Source organism: Salmo trutta, chromosome 17 (assembly GCF_901001165.1).
Source record: "Salmo trutta chromosome 17, fSalTru1.1, whole genome shotgun sequence".
NCBI lineage: Eukaryota > Metazoa > Chordata > Actinopteri > Salmoniformes > Salmonidae > Salmo > Salmo trutta.
The window spans coordinates 19,548,237-19,564,792 of record NC_042973.1 but is presented as its reverse complement, the minus strand read 5'-3'; the positions used below and the strand labels follow the sequence as shown (position 1 = coordinate 19,564,792).

General features: G+C 41.1%; 1 protein-coding gene across 1 annotated transcript; it reads left to right on the top strand.

Annotated features, from left to right (window-relative positions):
* Positions 1–654: 654 nt before the first annotated feature.
* LOC115151812 (ATP synthase subunit delta, mitochondrial) lies at positions 655–15,574 on the top strand. The gene is made up of 5 exons (XM_029696060.1): positions 655–903; positions 1,895–2,048; positions 9,158–9,246; positions 13,125–13,268; positions 15,438–15,574. The coding sequence occupies exons 1-4, from the start codon at positions 787–789 to the stop codon at positions 13,245–13,247; spliced, it is 483 nt and encodes a 160-aa protein (XP_029551920.1). The 5' UTR covers positions 655–786; the 3' UTR covers positions 13,248–13,268; positions 15,438–15,574.
* Positions 15,575–16,556: the final 982 nt, after the last annotated feature.

The window sequence follows — 16,556 nt, the reverse complement described above, 5'->3', positions numbered from 1 at the left end:
AAGAGCTGGAGGAGGCGTGCGCTGAAGATCATCAGCATCCTTCCATTCAAAGGTAGGCTGTTAGGGGGGAGGGGTGGGGAGGGGGGAGACGTTATGAACACGCTTCTGGTGGAACAGAATGCAAATATGTACCTTCACATTATGTTCGGAATAAAGAATTATAATAGGGCTAGAATAATGGTTGATACGTTATTATTTATAATATTATATATAGAGCTCTAATATTTTATTATATGGGCTATACTTTATATTGAACATTATTATCTGAGCAACCATAGTGGATACTGTAGTATCAAGCTCTGTATTATTTTGCAGCTTTTGGTAAAACAGAATCACACTTTAACTTTGATTTTGTTCACCTTGATGGGTCAGTTGGCACCTGACAGACCAGTGATGATTTTATCAATCATGTCATCAGTGGATCCTGTTTGACATTCTAACGGCGCCACCCCCTGGCTGTGAAATGTTCCACACTACCACATATGCCTCACATTTTTAATAAATCTGTCTATTTACAACGGCAGATAACCAAAATGTGAAATATTCCGTGTTAAAGATCACACCGAACGAGACACCTTTTCAGATTGAACACTGATGGATACGAATCCTTGGATTGAATGTGTTGCCTCTAGAAAATAACTACATTCCCCATCATCCTTTGAACGCTCATAAGGCATTGTGGGTCGGTTCAATCGATGTCCTTGTCCTATCAGACGCACACTTTGACTGACTTCGCGCAAGGGCTTGGGGATTCGTTTGTGCTTGAATTATATTAATTCTAAGAAAATGATGGCAGCAAGGTTTCTCCGTCGCTCTCTCCCTGTATTGAGGCAAGCAAGATGCTACGCCGAAGCAGCTTCAGGCTCTGCCCAGATGTCCTTCACATTTGCCTCGCCAACGCAGGTAAAATAGTCCGGGGTTGACAAGGCTTATGTTATTGGCCTACGGTAGATTCCTAGCTAGCTATCTCCAATGATAAAGCCAAAGACAGATATAACGTCACTCTCTTAATAATAAAGACACATTATCCAACCATACGCATGTAGTTAGCTAGCGACAAATGCCTGTTGCGTGCACACCGCTCAGTGGCTAGCTAGTTTAACTTGGTAACGTTAGCTTACCTACTTTTTACCTGTGCATGTAACAGTTATTTGTAAATTGACGCTCGCGCGTGTATATTCTTCCAATCAAGCCTCGCCAAATCAGTTTGGCATGCCTAAATTGTTCTGTGCAACAATGTGCCCCTACTGTTTTGCCACTTGCCAGCTAATGTTAGATTGCAATAAATAGCCTGTTTGTCAAAGCTAGTTACCACAATGGGTCACAGGCCCTTGCACTTTGTTATTATTTCACCTTGGGACTAGAACTGGTTTACAGTACTCTTCAACTGTTAGCAACTATTTCTGATTTAATAATTAGTTTGGCTAAATCTTCAGGGGTGTGCTGACTCCACCTTAGTCCCCCACATAACTAGCTAGCTATTCTGTTCGTTAGTTAGCTAGGTACAAGTTAGCGTTATAGCTAGCTAGATGTCACTGAAGTGCATCTGACAGTAATTTACTAGCTAGTTGGAAACAGTCTTACCTAGTTACATAACTCAAGTCAACATTAAATATGAATTGAAGATAATTCTGTTTGCTTTTCAACCTGTCAGGCTGTAATGGCATATTATATAACGTATGATAACAACTGCAATGTACCTTACCAGAACCTCATTGACAACTAAAATATAGTAACATAACACCTCAGTAAATATGCATGGACTTTATCCATTAGAACAATTATCTAGTACTGCATGCAGATACTGTATATTTCCACAGATAATATTCAACTTCAATTCTAAGAAAATCAATAATGGTCAATGTACAGTAATGTATGTTTCTCCTTCTCCCAGGTGTATTTCAAGGAGGCCAGTGTGAAACAGGTTGACGTGCCCACGCTGACTGGTGCTTTCGGTATCCTCCCTGCCCACGTCCCCACGCTACAGGTTCTCCGGCCCGGAGTGGTCACCGTGTTCAACGATGATGGCTCCGCAACAAAGTTCTTTGGTGAGATTTTTCTTGATGGCTCAGTGGTCTGATAACCTCTCATGGTTTTATGCATCAAACATAAAGAGCAAAGAGGAGGTGCATGAGTGTACCGGTTGGATGCATGGGGTGTGAGTAGCTCTGTTTTGTACTGTCAACTGTGGTTATATGTAGAAATCAGATAAAGTTTTAAAGCAAGCCTCTTGATTAATTAAGTCCCCAAGAAACTGGGAGAGTGAGCAATCCATTTGTTAAACAGCGCCGCGACATGAATCCAACAGACAATTGCCGCCTTCGAAGGAAATGGCAACTTGGAGACGCAAACAAAAGTTATGAACAGTTAAATGCTGTCCAGGAAAACATAGCTTTAATACTCTCAATGCACAACAAAACTGCTACAATTGTTGAACAAAAAGCAGATTCGCTCAAAGACAGAGGATATTGTGTCAGATGCGCACAAACAAGGCGTGTGCATGAATTAACAAAATGTGCCTTTTGGGAACAAGGTTGTGAATTTTAGGACCAGCAAGAAAACACAAGCCGACGTAACATGAGTATTGTCCTGACCAGAAGATAACGAAAAAGGAGACCTTCCAGCAAAGTGGTCAAACTGATATCAGAGGAACTTGTCGTGGGTATATCACCAGAGGCTCTGGAACGATACCTTTGGATCGGAGTGAAACAGAAGAATGCTAAATACCCACTCATGGGTATCATCAAACTATGGAACTATCAGACCAAAGTCAAGGGGGAAGTTGGTCAAAATCCAGGGCCAGACTATTTGATTGGTCCCGGACCTGTCTGCTAAGGAGGAAAGAACTGGGAGCTGGAGAGGGACATGTTTGGCTTGTGAAAGCGGGCAAGAAGGATTTATCTATAAACAATCATTTTATTTTCCTTTATTGCCATGTCAAATGAGACGACTGTGATTTAGGTCCCCTGCCAAAATAATAGTTCCTTTTCGGGTTTGCTCTAATATAGCATGATTTCTATTACTATCTGAACTCCAGAGTTGACATCTGAATGACAATGAAATCTGGGATGTCTGATGTGTTTACCAGGTTTATTTGCAGTGTTTTATTTTTGTTTGGCTCTCTTTAAAATTAAAATATCATATTCTGGCTTATGTCCAGAAATGTTATTTTCTTTATCTTGTAAATACTTTATGGGCTTTTTCTGGAGTGTGAGGGCTAGGGCCATCCCCCCTGCCAGGTGCCTTGGTGGAAGAGTGGGGTAACATCTCACAGCAAAACACTGGCAAATCTGGTGCACTCCACAAGGAGATGCACTGCAGTACTTAATGCAGCTGGTGGCCACACCAGATACTGACTGACTTGATTTTGCCTCCCCCTTTGTTCAGGGACACATTATTCCACTTCTGTTAGTCACATTTCTGTGGAACTTGTTCAGTTTGTCTCAGTTGTTGAATCTTATGTTCATACACATATTTACACGTTAAGTTTGAAAATGAACGCAGTTGACAGTGAGGATGTCTTTTTTTGCTGAGTTTATTCGTGGGAATATACACATTTGGAAAAAGTTTTGTTAATTAAGGATATGTGTTGTATAATTCTACAGTCCTAGAAAACATAACTAACTTATTTTAGTTTCCTTTACAATAAAAACGTAATCCATTTGATCAACTTTATTTGTAGATTTTATTAGTTATAGTCAAGTTACAGCTTCTTTTGACATGGTAGAAACAAATGTATAAATATAACCAGACAGGTGCCCAAGTGAAATTTATTTTGTCTTCCTAAACAAAAGCACCAGTGCATGAGCAATTGTAAGGGATGATTGACATATTTTTGCTTAGTAGCCAGAGCAACGCGGCCGTGTGAGCGGCCGTGTGAGCGGCTGTGCTGAATGTGTGAGCTGCTGTGTGAGCGGCCGTGCTGAATGCGTGAGCGGCCGTGCTGAATGCGTGAGCGGCCGTGCTGAATGCGTGAGCGGCACGCATTCTTGCAAAAAGTGACATTTGGAAATGGAGCTGCGCCTCTTGAATTATGACAAAGGTAAGTGTCATAGAAACACCAGATTATGTTTTCTTATACTATATAGAAATCAGTGTTTTACCTGCATGTGACTCTGAAGGACGATTTGATCGTGATGATCCTTTCCTGCATCTTTAAATTTAAAGATGTGCCCATCTCTTAGTACAATTTGACAGCTGTTAAGCCTAATATTGTCACTCATCAGATTGTCAATTTTATCTTGTCTATAGGCTCTCTTGTGTGAAATTAGTTTCGATGTGCAGGCTGACTGGCATATTTTGATTCCCGCTCAAGTTGGATAGAGTCAAAGATGTCTTGCATTATTTTAAAGGCAACACAGCATGTTTTCATTTCCATTAGAATACATTTGATTAGTAATGGTTACAGTAAATAAAACAATCCTGTAACTGCTTATTTTTACAAAGTTAAACGTAAAAGAACAGTATCAACCCACAAGGCGCGCTGTCAAATTATTTGTTGCGGATTTTAATAGGCATACACACTCATTACACAATTTGTCTTTCTAAGTTTAAATCAACCTCTTCACCCTCATCATTCAGTTAGGCCTAATAACATTTCAATGACAGAATTAAAAAGGAATTTTGGACTGACCAATGTAGACATTTACAAAATACAGCTGAAGTTGGAGGTTTACATACACCTTAGCCAAATACATTTAAACTCAGTCTTTCACAATTCCTGACATTTAATCCTAGTAAACATTCCTTGTCTTAGGTCACTTAGGATCACCACTTTTATTTTAAGGTTGTGAAATGTCTGAATTAATAGTAGTGATTTTATTTCAGCTTTTATTTCTTTCATCACATTCCCAGTGGGTCAGTTTACATCCATCAATTAGTATTTGGTAGCATTGCCTTTAAATTTTACTTGGGTCAAATGTTTCGGGTAGCTTTCCACAAGCTTCCCACAAGTTGGGTGAGTTTTGGCCCATGCCTCCTGACAGAGCAGGTTTAACTGAGTCAGGTTTGTAGGCCTCCTTGCTCGCACACGCTTTTTCAGTTCTGCCCACAAATTTTCTATGGGATTCAGGTCAGGGCTTTGTGATGGCCACTCTAATACCTTGACTTTGTTGTCCTTAAGCCATTTTGCCACAACTTTGGAAGTATGCTTGGGGTCATTGTCCATTTGCGACCAAGCTTTAACTTCCTGACTGATGTCTTGATGTTGCTTCAATATATCCACAATTTTCCACGCTCATGATCCCATCCACTTTGAAGTGCACCACTCCCTCCTGCAGCAAAGCACCCTCACAACATGATGCTGCCCCCACCCCCGTGCTTCACGGTTGGGATGGTGTTCTTCGCAAGCCTCCCCCTTTTTCCTCCAAACATAATGGTCATTATAGCCAAACAGTTGTATTTTTGATTCATCAGACCATTTATACTTGTGCACTATTATTTGTACAGATGAACGTGGTACCTTCAGGTGTTTTGAAAATTTCTCCCAAGGATGAAGCAGACTTGTGGAGGTCTAAATGTATTTATATATTTTTTTCTGACTTTTGGCTTTCTTTTGATTTTTCCCATGATGTCAAGCAAAGAGGCACTGAGTTTGAAGGTAGGCCTTGAAATACATCCATAGGTACACCTCCAATTGACTCAAATGATCTCAATTAGCCTATCAGAAGCTTCTAAAGCCATGACATAATTTTCTGGAATTTTCCAAGCTGTTTAAAGGCACTGTCAACTTACTATATGTACACTTCTGACCCACTGTAATTGTGAAATAATCTCTGTAAACAATTGTTGGAAAAAATGACTTGTGTCATGCACAAAGTAGATGTCCTAACCGACTTGCCAAAACTATAGTTTGTTAACAAGACATTTGTGGAGTGGTTGAAAAACGATTTTTATTAACTGCAACCTAAGTGTATGTAACTTCTGACTTGAACTGTACATGCAACTTTTATCACAAGTTCGAGCTGAAATCTTTGGACATCAGAGCAATGTAGAGGGAGTTCTGAGTCAGAAAATAATACTAAAATGATGGGTCAGATGCATACAAAACCTTGCAGAAAGCCTATCCAACTGAAGATGGAGTGTTAGAACAAAATTACAGTTAACAAAAATGTAAGCTCTCTGTATGTTTCAAGAGATGGCATATGAGGGTGGGTTGAGATGGAAATGGGTTGGACTGTACTTTTCTCCTCAATCATTTTGAATCTTTTAACGAAATCAAGTGATCCTCCATTGTTGCGACGGTAGAAGAATCAAATGCATTATTATTTGACTGTTGAAAAGGGTGTGGGTAACCAAGGCAGTGGAGCAGTTCGAGGTCATATGGAATAGTCTTGCAGGTGCTGGGAGCATGTGGGTCTGGGTAGGAGTGATGTCGTTGATGTTTGTGTGCGTCTGTCTTGTCTGTTTTATAGTGTAAAATCTCTTATCACAAGTCTATGCTGTGAGACAGGATGCTGTTCAGGATCGCCCAATCCACAATACGACTCATAGGCTCTGACCCTAACCTCTAGCCCCTTGCATGAGCTCTAACTAAAAGGGTTAGAGTTCGATAGGTGTCGCAACATGGTGGGAATTCCACTGTTTTTAACCCTTTATGAAATGGTGGGTGAGTCTGTCTGACTTCTGAGGTTTATGGCAAGAGGGACTAGTGGTATCACCTAAAATTGATTTGATTCACTATGGCTAGATTTTTCCTCTTGACACCCATATGTGTACAAATACCAGTGTCTGTGTGTGGTAGGCCGATACATAATTTTGGAAGCTTTGATTACATTTTTAATGATCTTGTGATATCTGATTTTAAATAAAAGCAATGATTTCAAAGCTACTTACGTACCAAATGGGGACAGTGCTTGAGCATGCCTTCTGTGTTTTTCAAGGTGATCGCAATGGTCAGTTCCATATCAATAACTGGCCACTTTAATGTGGACTATACGGCAGGGGTCAGTCCTGTCTCGAATTGTGGGTAAGACGATGACTGCATCCTAGACCTGGAGAAATCTAACTTGGCCTACATTTAAGTGTTACGCTACTTCCCCTGCTTTGAAATCCACTACAACAAAATGGCACATTTGCAAAAGTGGCTGCACTGAACATTTTTAAAGGGTGTATGTGAAACGAAGTTAGGGAGTAGAAATAGACGGTAGTATGAATATCGTTATGTGGATCCATACCAGTATACCTTAAGACTACATATTGCCCGTCCTTACTTTAAAGTCCCAGTGCAGTCAAACTTGTATTTTTCCAGTTTTATTTATATAGAGATACACCTCTCTCCATCCACGGTGAGGTTGGAATAATACTGTGGAATTCTGAAAATGTACAATGCCCCTTTTTAGTGTAAGCTGTTTGTATTAAAAAAAAAAAAAAAAGCCTGAAATTTCAGCCTGTTTTGGTGGGATGGAGTTTTGGCATGTCTGGTGATAATACCAGGCGGTAAATTATTTGATAAACAAATAACAGTTCAAACCCATCTACTAATAACAGCTCCTTCTCAGTTTTCTCCAGTCCTAGCAACATTATTGCTTGATTGTTCTTTGCTATTTTTTTTTACAATTTGTTTTCAATTAATCACAGAAAGGGCCTTAATTGTTACCCAGAAATGATTTGACATTGAGAACTGCTTCATTGGACCTCTTCTAACATGGAACTTCCAGCAGGGGTCAGTCCTGTCTTGTGGGGATGACTGCATCCTAGACCTGGAGAAATCTGACTTAGCGTAACACTTTCAAATTGTAGTCTACTTCCCTGGATTGAAATCAGCTAAAAGAAACTTCTGCATGTTAGTGACTGAACTTTAAGAGACTGTTGCAGTCTGTGCATGAAGGAAATGCATTTATTTAATTTCAATAGAGTAAGTTGTCTACATGGGGCTGGGCGGTATATTCTATTTAATCAGGTAGGCTAATTGAGAACAAGTTCTCATTTACAACTGCGACCTGGCCAAGCTAAAGCAAAGTAGTTCGACACATACAACAACAGAGTTACACATGGAATAAACAAACATACAGTGTGTGCAGATGAGGGAGGTAAGGCAATAAATAGGCCATGGTGGCGAAGTAATTACAATATACCAATTAAACACTGAATTGACTGATGTGCAGAAGATGAATGTGCAAGTAGATACTGGGGTGCAAAGGAGCCAAATAAATACAGTATGAGTGAGGTAGTTAGATGGGCTGTGTACAGGAGCAGTGATGTGTGAGCTGCTCTGACAGCTGGTGCTTAAAGCTAGTGAGGGAGATATGAGTCTCCAGCTTCAGTGATTTATGCAGTTCGTTCCAGTCATTGGCAGCAGAGAACTGGAAGGAAAGATGGCTAAAGTAGGAATTGGCTTTGGGGGTGACCAGTTAGAGATACCTGCTGGAGTGCGTGCTACAGGTGGGTGCTGCTATGGTGACCAGTGAGCTGAGATAAGGCGGGGCTTTACGTAGCAGAGACTTGTAGATGACCTGTAGCCAGTGGGTTTGGCGACGAGTATAATGCGAGGGCCAGCCAACGAGAGAGTACAGATTGCAGTGGTGGGTAGTATATGGGGCTTTGACAAAACGGATGGCACTGTGATAGACTGCATCCAATTTGTTGAGTAGAGTGTTGGAGGCTATTTTGTAAATGACATTGCCGAAGTCGAGGATTGGTAGGATGGTCAGTTTTACAAGGGTATGTTTGGCAGCATGAGTGAAGGATGCTTTGTTGCGAAATAGGAAGCCAATTCTAGATTTAATTTTGGATTGGAGAGGCTTAATTTGAGTCTTGAAGGAGAGTTTACAGTCTAACCAGACACCTAGGTATTTGTAGTTGTGTACATATTTTAAGTCAGAACCGTCCAGAGTAGTGATGCTGGATGGGCGGACAGGTGCGGGCAGCGATTGGTTGAAGAGCATGCATTTAGCTGTACTTGCATTTAAGAGCAGTTGGAGGCAATGGAAGGACAATTGTATGGCATTGAAGCTCATCTGGAGGTTAGTTAAATGTCCAAAGAGGGGCCAGAAGTATACAGAAGGGTGTCGTGTGTGTGTGTGTGTGTCGAGGTGGATCCGAGAATCACCAACAGCAAGAGCGACATCATTGATGCATACAGAGAAGAGTCGGCCCAGTATGACGGGTGGGTGGCTGAATGAAATGGTTTGCTTTACTCAAATTCTGTCTTTTTCAGTGAGCAGCGGGTCAATCACAGTGAACGCAGACTCATCGGTGCAGCTGCTGGCTGAAGAGGCTTTCCCCCTGGACCAGCTGGATGTGGCTGTAAGTACCCAGCACCCACTCATAAACCTATTTATTATCTCTATGGCAACGGGTGGGCAGGCCACCGCATCACACCTGATTCTAGTAATAAACTAATCATAGTTGTCTACTTGGACTGGGGTGTGTTCGTTACGGGAACCGTTTACCATTTAAAAACCAGAACGAAACAGAGGTTCCTACCTGAATTTATCAAATAGAAACTCTCATTTGTGTTTTCCTTTTGGAGTAAACGGTTTCTGTTGCAAAACGTTTAGCAACAGACAAAATATTTTGCAAAAGCATCGGCGGAATGATTACACCCCTGGGACGTATTCAATTCTGTCGCGAAACATTTATTTAATGGAAGCAAACAACTGATGGACCTACCTGAATTTGTCGTGTTCTTTTTTTCAACTGTTTGGCTAATGGTTACACACCTGGTGTAGTGTGTTAGAGCTGGGCAGGAAGAAGGGAGGGCTACTTATGTTTCCTGCGCCAATGGGAGCAGAATGCCCTTAAATCATTGAACCAGAGCAATCACAAGATGCTCTTCATCAGACCAATAACAGTTGCATGAACATATCCCATCCTCTACATTAGGATTGCTTTGTTCTCTGAAAAGCTAGGCTAGAGTTGTGATTGAGTACATTGGCTGAATGATGCCAGTCATTGATTGAAACCCAACCTTTTATAAAGATGTTAACTGTATGCAGCTCTGCTCAGTCAGACCTTAGTTTTGTAAAAGGAAACCTTCCATGAAATGACCAAATCCCTTACTCGCACAGCATTGGCTCAAATGTCAGTCTAAATATGTATTTGTGTGAATTGTCCCTAAGGCCATGTTGCTCTTTATTATTCGCAGCCCCATCAGCCGACTAAACGTTCATCATAGAGGAGCTCCCCCTCCCTCTTTCTCTCTGACCCTGTCCGAGAAGGGCACACACTGTCAAGTTGACTCCAAAGAAATGGATGACTTCTTTTTTTTCCTCTGTGAACAATGCACAGGAGAAACCCTGCTGTTAATAAGGCAGGAAAGGTCAGTCACTGTTGAGTTATAGCAGATGTGCCAAGTTCCCACTGGGAGACCTTTAACTCCCAGCTATGTTTGGCATTTCTACGCTGTAATCGCTACTGTAACAAATGGGCCTTTCACAGGAAAGAGGCAATGTGAATTTGCAATGCTAGTCTCTCTCTTCCAGACCTGCCAACATGCACACAATTTTAGGTTAAAGTACGCTGGAATGAGAAACTGCCCTAAAATAGGCTTCTCGTTGGCACCTTGTGGTTTTTGACCCAACTGTCTCTGAAGTTGGAACTGAGCCAATCGGAAGACTTTGGCGAGGAGAAAAAAATCTCTAGCTCTACCCTCCTGCCCCCCCAGTCTTAATACTGTTTTGCTCCCTCGAGTTCCACTTCGTCCATTTATACCACTGTGATGAAAATAGATAGGGATAATGGACAACGAGCCTTTTGCTAAATACTTTTTCCATAATTGGGTCTTAGTCGAGCACAACCACTTATTTTGTACTAGTCTCTTTCGCTAAGGCATCATTACGACGAAGTAGTTAGCTACGACGTTTAGTCAACTAAGAGAATGCTTTCTTGTGAGCACTTAATCTCTGCAGCAGTCGGTGCGAGCGCATTGGCGAGAAAGGAAACGTGGTGTTGCGATAGTTCAGTGCACGTTGCTGCACGGATGGAAACAGACATGGCAGAGAGCTGTTCTGCTGATACTGTACTTCACAAAAATAATATTTGCCTACCTTTAAAAAAATGAAGAATATTAGCCCCCTAGAGTCGCTGTCTGCGGGAATCTAATTAGCATAATAAAAAAATCCCCATCAATCTTGTCAGTTTGAAAGATTTTTTTTTACATGGGCTGCGTCTCAATCCACCACATCTGCCGACGTTGCCATTCCGTGTCTGCGGTGAAGGGTGACAGAACTAGTGCGGTGTTCTCACAAAGTCTGTAGAGTCCAAAAGGTTTGGCCCACAAATGGAAAGATTTAGCTCCCATGAACACGATGTCTGAGAGCCTCACGATAGTGCTCTATGACCCCCACAAGCATCATGGGACACGTTTTGTAGTCGGTACAGCCGATCTGCCAAGTTCTGTATGTAGTGTCCGAACAGATTGGGCACATGTTAAGTTTGCTGAAAATTAACGCAGTTGACAGTGAGAGGACATTTCTTTTTTTGCTGAGTTTATATATGGAGATATTTTAATGTTTAAAATAAGGGGTTAAATGCTAGTCAAAGTAAATACAAATAGTGGTCCTTATCTCTCAGCTATAGGACAGACACTTCAGAACAAACAATAAAAAAATAAAAAAAATTATCCATGCCTGCTTTTATTCAAGGTTTCTATGGGCAAATAGCACTAAGGCCAAATTCAATGTTTCATCAAATAAAAACAGTTCTGATACTTTTTAAGGGGTCCTAAAATTCTAATTCCAATAGTCATACCATGGATCATTTAGCTATCTTAACACAATCCCATATTGTCCTAGTAGACACCCCCACGGCATAGATTCTATTAATGTATTTTTTGTTCATGCTTATTGCCTGTTGTGCAGTTCAAGGACCTAAATAAAAACGTTGACACTATTATAAATTAATATTTAGAATATCTTGTCAAAGGTATGTTTACTACAAATTTTCCAAAGGCACAATTTATTTTTCCCACACTTTGATCTAGTAAAACTCAGCCACTCGGTAACATTCACTGTCTTCTTGGTAAGCAACTCCAGTATAGATTTGTCCTTGTGTTTTTGGTTATTGTCTTGCTGAAAGGTGAATTTAATGTCCCAGTGTCTGGTGGAAATCAGACCGAACCAGGTTTTCCTTTAGGATTTTGCCTGTGTTTATCTCCATTTCTTTTTTGTCCTGGATAAATTCCTAGTCCTTAACGATTACAAGCATACCCATAACATGTAGTCACCACCGTGCCTGAAAATATGGAGCGGTACTCAATAATGTTGTATTTTTGGGGCAATAATGCTTGTTATTCATGGAAGGGGAAAAATAAGGGATTTGCTTTGTTTTATGCAACATTACTATAGTGCCTTGTTGCTAACAGGGAGCATGTTTTTGTAATATTTGTAAAATTGGCAAATGTCAACAATCGGCTGCTAATGATGTGATAATAGTCAGTTCACCAATGACAAGGCAATTAGAATGAATGGAAGTAATCACACCTAAATTAGGTCAAGAATGGAGATCTGGAACAAGCCCATAGGCCTAGTTCAGTTTCATAGTCCAAATTGCCTACAGTAAGCTAGACTACTACATTGCATCCAGTAATTGAGTTATTAAAAAAAAAAAATCTCCCCAAACAAAATTAAGCCAGTTTACGTTTTCACTAGACTATCCACATAAAGACACCTATTAATTAGAATAGTCATTACCCCTACATATAACCTAGAACAATGAGTTATTGATACCACTTCAATTTCATTTAGGATCAAACCCACTGAAAATAGTTTGTTTGCCTGGCAGAAGCATAAAGAACAGGCTGTCCTTTTTTTGTACTATGTTCTTTGCTCAAAGATTCCTCTGTACAGGATTGGATTATGCAGCTGAAGCAGTGTTTCCCCAAAGTATGCTTACAGGGACCCGCCGCCTAGCTCTGACCCTTGTCTAAGGCTGTGTTTACTCATGCAGCCCAGTTCTTTTGCCCAATTATTGGCAAAAGAGTTGAATTGATTGGTCAAAAGACCAATGATGAAACATTTCAGATTTCGGCTGCCTGTGTAAACGCATCCCTATTAGCCTTAATTGGTTATTTAGTTGAATGTAAAAAATAGACTGGTACTGTGCTATCATATTTAGTATGCATGATGTCCAGCACTTTGTAGTATGGATATGGTTGTTGTGTATCTGACCTCTCTCATCTTTAGGCTGCCAAGGTCAACTTGGAGAAGGCCCAGTCTGAAATGGCATCTGTGTCTGACGAGGCTGCCAGGGCTGAGGTCCAGATCAACATAGACGCCAACGAGGCAATCGTCAAAGCCCTGGAGTAGGCCGCGCGACTGGTCTCTGTGGTACGTATTGCAACCATGTTCCTCTGTGAGGTGGTAGAAGTGTAGAGAATATGAGCTTCACATCTGACCTAGACGCTGTTGGAAAAGCTTTAAAATGCATCCAATCCTTGCTCATATCCACCTTTTGAAGCGATCTGTGTGTATTTTAAAGGCTTACAGTTGCTGAGCTAATTGCCTACCAGCTATTTTTTTATGAAAACAGACAACCCATAGTGACTTAATGGGTGATGAGGAGTTATGCACATTTCAGCCATTCAGTGCAGGGTAGATCTTGTTACCAAGCTTTGACGTTGGCTAACAGAATTGCCATCATGCGTTCTGTTTGAAGGAGAGATTTCCATGACTTGATCACTGATCTCACGCAAGTGAGTTCAGAGCTTGTTTCAGCATGGGCAGCGCTATTGAGTACTTTCACCATTTAAGTAGTCAACTAGGTAGGACCATAGAGAATGATAGAGGCCTCTGGTAGCAAAAAGGTTTTATTGGCATGGGTAGCACCATTGACGGATTATAACGTTTTAATGTAGTCAACTGGGTTGGACTTTCTACTTCATTGGCTGATCCAACCGGGTCATCAGGAGGGATCTGACAATCAATTTTCAGTGAACTGAAAAGAGGAGCGACTCAGGGATGTGTGCGCTTTAGGGACCTTTAACAGAATGTGACTGGCAGAACGGGTGTTGTATGTGGAGGATGAGGGCTGCAGTATATATCACAGATAGGCGTGGAGTGAGCCCTAAGAGGGTTTTATAAATGCGCATCAACCAGTGGGTCTTGCGATGGGTATACAGAGAAGACCAGTTTACAGAGGAGTATAGAGTGCAGTGATGTGTCCTATAAGGAGCATTGGTGGCACATCTAATGGCTGAATGGTAAAGAATATCTAGCCACTTGAGAGCACCCTTACCTGCCAATCTATAAATGCCGTAATCTAGCATGGTCATCTGAATCAGGGTTAGTTTGGCAGCTGGGGTGAAAGAGGAGCGATTACGATAGAGCGTTCCAAATCTAGATTTAATCTTAGCCTGTAGCTTTGAGATGTGCTGAGAGAAGGACAGTGTACCTTTGAGCCGTACTCCTAAGTACTTGTATGAGATGACTACCTCAAGCTGTAAACCCTCAAGCGGTAGTAAACACACCTGTGGGGAGAGGGGCATTCTTCTTACCAAACCACATGACCTTTTGTTTTGGAGGTGTTCAGAACAAGGTTAAGGGTAGAGAGCTTGTTGGGCACTAAAATCTTTGTAGAGCATTTAACACAAAATCTGGGGAGGGGCCAGCTGAGTATAAGCCTATCTGCATATAAATGGATGAGAGCTTCTTACTGCCTGAGCTATGTTGATGTAAATTAAGAGCGTGGGGCCTAGGATCGAGCCTTGGGTTACACCCTTGGTGACAGGCAGTGGCTGAGACAGCAGATGTTCTGACTTTATACACTGCACTCTTTGAGAGAGGTAGTTAGCAAACCAGGCCAAAGACCCCTCAGACACCAATACTCCTTAGCCAGCCCACAAGAATGGAATGGTCTACCTATCAAAAGCTTTGGCCAAGTCAATAAAAATAGCAGTTTTTTTTGGTGTCAAGTTTCAGGAGCTCCTTTAGCACCTCGGACTAGGTGACTGCCTGCAGAGAGAAACTTTGTAGAGGGGCAGGGGAAAAAGAAGCATCGGGTATAGTTGCATTAGAAGGGATGGGAGATGAGGAAATATTGGACGGGCAAGGAGGCATGGCTGAGACAAATAGGAATCCTGACTTAATGAAGTGGTGATTCGAGCTCAGCCATGTGCTTCTTGTCAGTAACAACCACATCAACTTTAAGGGACATGGGCAGCTGTGAGGAGGAGGGTTTATTCTCCAGGTCTTTAACCGTTTTCCAGAACTTCTTGGGGTTAGACCAACAGAAGTGGAGTAACTGCAAGATCACAGTCGAACCAGGGGCTGGACATGTCTTTTTTTTATTTGTGTTTTCTTTATGGGGACGTGTTTTGTTAACAATACCACTGAAAATATCAAAGGTCCAAGTGTCCTTAACCGAGGGGATCAAGCTGAGTCTATTCCATTTTATCTCTGGTTCAGTAAGGATTTAGCACACCCCAATGTTATGTCAGACTGTTTTTATTGCTGGATGACTGTGTACTTATCGTAATCATATTTTCGCCTTTGTTCCAGGTGGCGTGTTGGTATAAAGGAAATGAAAATTCTCCAACTGTTTCCCGGACGAGTCAAGTCAGTAACTGCAAGATCTCATGCTTGCTTTGTACAGTGGAATGAAATGACCAATAAATTTATTTGGATTTACCTGCCAATTATTCTGTATTTTTGTTCCTTTTATGTAGGATTCAAGGACTGGTATTGTGTGCTATATTTTGTAAGGGAAAAGAGACCAAACATAGATTTATTCTGTGTACAATGTGTTTTTCCTGTATTTAGAGGTTATAGTTAATGCAGTTCTCCTTTCTGCCACTTGGTGACAGTGTTTTCATAGACCAGTCACAGCAAGTAGCAAATGGAGCAAAGTCAGTTCTATTGTGGTGAGACAAACCCATTAACCAAGGGTAGCTATTATAATCACCTTTGTTGAGTTGGCTATGTTGTGATTTCTCAAGCGTTATAATTAATTTATTGAAGGCATCAAGTGTTTTTGTCCATACTGATTTTAGTGGTATGCTTGATTGTGTTTCACATTTTGTCAGCAGGTGGTTAGCTTTGGTGTTACTCAATGTCTGTAATTGGGGGGGGGGGGCTGTTGACCGTGTAAATATCTCATCACTCCCTCTTTGTCTCTTGGTGTGGACATGTTCTGGGAGTCAATATGGTTACCTCAGGTTTCTGTGGTGCTGCCCATTTTTAAAACAGCAAGTAGTGTAAAACAGGCCTCTGGTCTCAACCATAGGTTTCATCTTAACAGGAGCACTCCAGAGTTCTGATCATGTTCTGACTCAAGACTTTCAGTCCTCCAACCACAACCGGTTTTATGAATATCAACTCTCGCCAGGCCTCTTCTAATTATTATTATTATTTTTTTACTAGTGAGCAAGTACAGTTGAAGTCGGAAGTTTATATACACCTTAGCCAAATACATTTAAACTTAGTTTTTCCACAATTCCTGACATTTAATCCAAGTAAAAATTCCCTGTCTTAGGTCAGTTAGGATCACCACTTTATTTTAAGAATGTGAAATAGCAGAATAATAGTAGTGATTAATTTCAGCTTTTATTACTTTCATCACATTCCCAGTGGGTCAGACGTTTACATACACTCAATTAGTATTTGGTAGCATTGCCTTTA

Coding starts and splice junctions, on each gene's coding strand:
- LOC115151812 (XM_029696060.1), top strand. CDS start 787: ATGATGGCAGCAAGGTTTCTCCGTCGCTCTCTCCCTGTATTGAGGCAA. Junction 904..1,894: donor CATTTGCCTCGCCAACGCAG/GTAAAATAGTCC, acceptor TCCTTCTCCCAG/GTGTATTTCAAGGAGGCCAG. Junction 2,049..9,157: donor CTCCGCAACAAAGTTCTTTG/GTGAGATTTTTC, acceptor TGTCTTTTTCAG/TGAGCAGCGGGTCAATCACA.